The sequence below is a fragment of the Oxyura jamaicensis genome (genome assembly GCF_011077185.1).
Source record: "Oxyura jamaicensis isolate SHBP4307 breed ruddy duck chromosome 23 unlocalized genomic scaffold, BPBGC_Ojam_1.0 oxy23_random_OJ72961, whole genome shotgun sequence".
Classification (NCBI taxonomy): Eukaryota; Metazoa; Chordata; class Aves; order Anseriformes; family Anatidae; genus Oxyura; species Oxyura jamaicensis.
In genome coordinates this window covers 5,854-10,089 of record NW_023304662.1, presented here as the reverse complement: position 1 = coordinate 10,089, position 4,236 = coordinate 5,854, and the positions used below count along the sequence as shown (strand labels likewise).

Sequence of the window (4,236 nt, the reverse complement as noted above, 5' to 3'; positions counted from 1 at the left end):
CCCCCCCCCCACCTTCCCCTCCGGCGGGGGTCCCACCGCAGCACCCCGACCCTCCCGGCGCTGGGGGTCGGGGGACGGCTCGGGGGGGGCGGGGGGGGCTCAGCAGGGCACGGCTGGGTGGGCGACGAGGGGAGAAGCGGGAGTGCGTGTGCGTGCGGTTCCCTGCCTCGCGAGCAGCTCGAGCCGAGCTTCCCCTCCCCTCGCCCCCCCTTCCTCCCCGCTCTCCCAGCGATGCTTCATTGTACCCGGCAGCCCCGCCGCCCGCACCGGGGCCCAGCACCTTCCCCTGCCCGTTAGGACACGGTGGCATCGGGGACACACACGGGGTGGTGGCTTTGGGGCTCCCCCGTCCCCGGCGCAGCCCCGCCTGGGGACCCTGCGCGGGGTCTGCGGGTGATTTATGGGGTTGCCGCGCTCCCGAAGGCAGCGCGTGCGGGGTCGGGGTGCTGCCGGCCCCCAAAAGCATCCCTGAGCCCCAGCGGGGTGGGACCGTGTCCCCTGGGGGGCTCCGTGGGTCCCCAAAAGGGGCACGCAGCTCTCGGCCCGCTCACACGCTCGCTGCAGCCGTCGGCAGAGCCCCGGACACCGGACTCCTTATTTACGCCTCGCCCGGGTGAGGCTGCAAGTGGGAGGCTCCCGAGATTTGGCACCAAACCCCAAACCCCAACCAGCCCCGGGAGAGGCGGTGAGACCCCCTGAGCCCTGCCCAGACCCCCTACATTCCCCCCCCCCCCCCAGACTCCCGGTCCGGGCGCTGGGACACCGAGAGCCCCTCGAGCTTTTGGCATCCTGGCACGAGGAGGGGGTCCCGGGGAGGGGTCCCTGGCAGCAGGGGTCCCCTGCACAGAGCATTTGGGGAGGTGTGAGGTGCTCCCTGCAGGCGTTGACCTCTTCTTTTCCTGTGTGACAGCAAGTCCAGCCCCGGGGCTTCCTGTTCTCACGCAGGGACGGCGCTGGCCGAGGCCACGGGTCCCCGCCGGGACGGGCACGAGGCCACCGGTGTCCCTGGGGAGGGGGACGGGACGCAGCAGGGGGACGGCCGCTCACCACAGCCGTCCCATGGGTGCTGCCACCGCTGAGGGAGCAGGGCAGCTCCTGGGGTGCTGGGGGAGGCTCAGCACCCGTCCCCAGGCAGAATATGGGATCCGCCTGGCTAAACCACGGGGACAGGAGGCGGCTGGAGGGATCAGGGCGGGGGTTCCTGCGTGCCCCTGCCCCTGGGGACACAGCCCGGCACAGCGCGTCCCTTGTGGGAACAGCCTTGCCAAGAGGGCTCCAGCCCCCGTGCGGGGTGGGGAGGGGGCTGGGGGGGCACAAACCCTGCAGGAACGCTCCCCTCCCTGCCCTACAGCCGGGGAAGGACGGAGCCCTGCGTTCGGGGAGCCCCCAAAGCCCTTGGGGTGAATAGGGTGGGTGGTGGCTTCCCTGTGCTGCTCTAAGAGGCTCTCCCTTGCAGCCTGGCTGCCCTCCCCGCCTGCTGCCTCAGTTTCCCCCTCGCAGCCGAGCAAGGAGGACACACATCCCCCTTTTCCTGTGCCGTGCACCCTGAGCACCCCATAGCCGAGCCTGCGGGGCTCCCCGCAACGGATCCAGCCGGTCCCAGGCGCCCCGTCGGGCACCACATGATGCCGGCTCCTTCCCTCCCCCGGGGAGGGCCCAGGCTCGGCCTTAAAACCGGGAGCAGGTCCCGGCGAGCGGGGGCGACGGGGGCGAGGATGGGCGTGCTTGGCTGGCTCGTGGCCTCCGCGCTCTGCGCCGCCGTTCGGGGTGAGTCCGTGCCCCGGGACGGTGCCGAGGCACCGGAGGGGTTTGGGGGCACCCTGAAGCTGCGGGAACCCCCGTGGGTCTCGTCTCCCCATCTCTGGGTTAATGGGAACGCAGGGCAGGGTGGAGAAGGGTTTCGTACAGGCTGTGCCAGGCCCTGTGCTTGGAGCCCCCGGGAGAGGAGGGCTGCGGGGTGGCGCAGTGCCCTGAAGGCTTGGCAAGGGGGGAAGGATGAAAACAGGGCTACGCCGAGCCAGACGGCTTTAATGCACGCACCAACCCCAGCCAGTTCCCTGTTTTTGCAGACAGCAGGCGGATTGTTGCCGGAAGCGTTGGGGGCGGACAGGGGGAGCCGTGCCCCCCAGTTCCCCTCCCTGGGTGCCTGGGGCGCTGCGCAAGTCCCGGGGGCGCTGGCTCCATCGCTGCTCCCCGCGTCCCGGGCATCGCCTGTGGGTGCCCCGACCCTTGGGGACCCCCCGATTTTGGGGTGCTGGGGCCCATCAGCAAGGTGCTGACGGAGGGGAAGGCTGGCTCCCAGGGCGTGTTGGCGTGGGGTTGCACAAGCTGCGAGCCCGGGAGGGGCCGCAGGGAACCGGGAGCGTCCCGCTGCAGGCTGCCCCGCGGCCCCGCAACCCGGCCCCATCCCTGCTGGTGCCTTGCAGGACAGGACCAGGGGCTCTCCCGGCCGCTGCCCCACTTCGGATCCATCTACCACGTCAAAGGTAACGGCCCTGTGTTGGGGCTGAAGGCAGCCAGGACCCCCCAGCGCCAAGGGGGGAGCGGAGGATGCTCAGCGCCGGCTCATCCCAGTGCCCACCTGGCACCGCAACTGGTGCACGTGGTGGTGGTGGTGGTGGTGGGACCCCTGGGGACAGCATCCCCCAGGGGTGTCTGTGATGGGCACGGTGCGGTCGGGGGCTCGGGGGGGGGATGTGGGGTGCCGGGGCTGAGCCGTGCCCGGTGCTGGGTGCTCCGCAGGGGTCATCAACCTGCCCTACGCGGAGATCGAGGAGCCCTTCGAAGCCTGGTACAACCTGACGGGGAACAAGAGCCGGATCCAGTACTATGGGGGTAGGCCGGGGGGGGGGGGGGGCACAAACCATCTGGCCGGGCCCGTCTGCGCCCGTCCCTGTGGGATGGGAGGCTGAGCGCGGGGACCCCCGTGCCTCAGTTTCCCCCCTGGCTGGCGCAGGGCAGGTGATAACGTACCAGCTGGCCGGGGTGAAGCCCTACGGGATGCAGTACAAGATCACTCCCGAGACCACCGAGAAGGAGGTGAACGCCAGGAAATGCTTCCAGCTGCCCGGCTCCAAGGAGGACGTGGTCAGGATCCAGAGCGTCTTCCCCAGCCTGGATGGCTTCAAGGTGAGGGGAGGCAAAGGACAGCCTGGATCCGACCCCCTGCCCGCAGCATCCTTGGGGCTGGGGGCGCTGAGCCACGCTCCCCTCCGTCCCTGCTCGCCGCTGCAGGGTGCCGGGGCAGGCTGCGGCAGGTCCCAGCACCCATGGGTGCAGGGAGGGTCACTTCCCCACCCGGCTCGGGGCCAGACGCCCGGCTCCTTTCCCAACCCCAGGAGCCGTGTTGGGACGTGTCGCAGCCCACACAAGCGCCGGTGTTTCGGGACAGCTCGGGCAAGTCGCGGCACGGCGGCTCGGCACCCCCCGTCCCCAGCCTCCGGCGGGGCTGGCTGCGGCACCCGCTTTCCCTGCTGGCCACGCAGCCACCGGGTGCTGCACGGGCAATGGGTGCCCGCGGAGGGGCCGGGTGGGGAGGCAGGGACATGGGTTGGCACCCCAAGAACCCGTCCCTGTGCCCCCCCACCAGTTCCTGCGGGAGGAGTACTACCAGGGCCGGTACTGCGCCGTGTGGCAGAACGTCACCCACTGGGCGCAGAAGAAGAACGTCTACACCCTGTGGGTGACCAACTCCAGCTGCGGGGTGGCCCCCGTCCACTACGAGATGCGGGGCTACAACAGCCTGCTGGGCTCCCACTACGACAAGTACGAGATCTCCTACACCGACTTCGACAACAGCTTCCCCTCCTCCGTCTTCGACGTCCCTGTGAATGGTGAGCGGGGCCGGGGCCCCCAACCCTGGCCCTCCTCGGCTGGCTCTTGGGCTGACGGCGTCCCCGAATTGCACCCTAGAGACGAAGAAATGCGGGGTCCTGCCGGGGAGCACGGCGGAGCACCGGGTGCTGGCGAACCCCATGGAGGACCTGGTGGGGCGGCGCCAGCCGCGGGCGCACGAGGTTTTCCACCACTACCGGCGGCGCTTCGGGCGGCGGTACGGCTCCGCGCGGGAGCTGGAGCACCGGCAGCACATCTTTGTGCACAACATGAGGTACGGGTGGGCAGGGGGCACCCAGAAACCCCCCCCAACCCCCCGTGGGGACCTGGGTGCTGCGGTGGCCTCAGCGGTGCCGTCCCCGTCCCCAGGTTCGTGCACTCGAAGAACCGCGCCGCGCTCTC

The 4,236-nt window shown here is 70.7% G+C and overlaps 1 protein-coding gene across 1 annotated transcript in view; it reads left to right on the top strand.

Moving 5' to 3' along the window:
• Nucleotides 1–1,707: 1,707 nt before the first annotated feature.
• LOC118158266 overlaps nt 1,708–4,236 on the top strand; it is a 3,613-nt gene continuing 1,084 nt past the window's right edge. The window contains 7 exon segments of the mRNA XM_035312902.1: nt 1,708–1,800; nt 2,424–2,486; nt 2,743–2,835; nt 2,957–3,129; nt 3,590–3,833; nt 3,913–4,108; nt 4,204–4,236. The exon segment at nt 4,204–4,236 is cut by the window's right edge and continues 5 nt beyond it. Of these exon segments, the coding sequence (XP_035168793.1) occupies nt 1,716–1,800; nt 2,424–2,486; nt 2,743–2,835; nt 2,957–3,129; nt 3,590–3,833; nt 3,913–4,108; nt 4,204–4,236 (887 nt within the window). The 5' untranslated portion in view covers nt 1,708–1,715.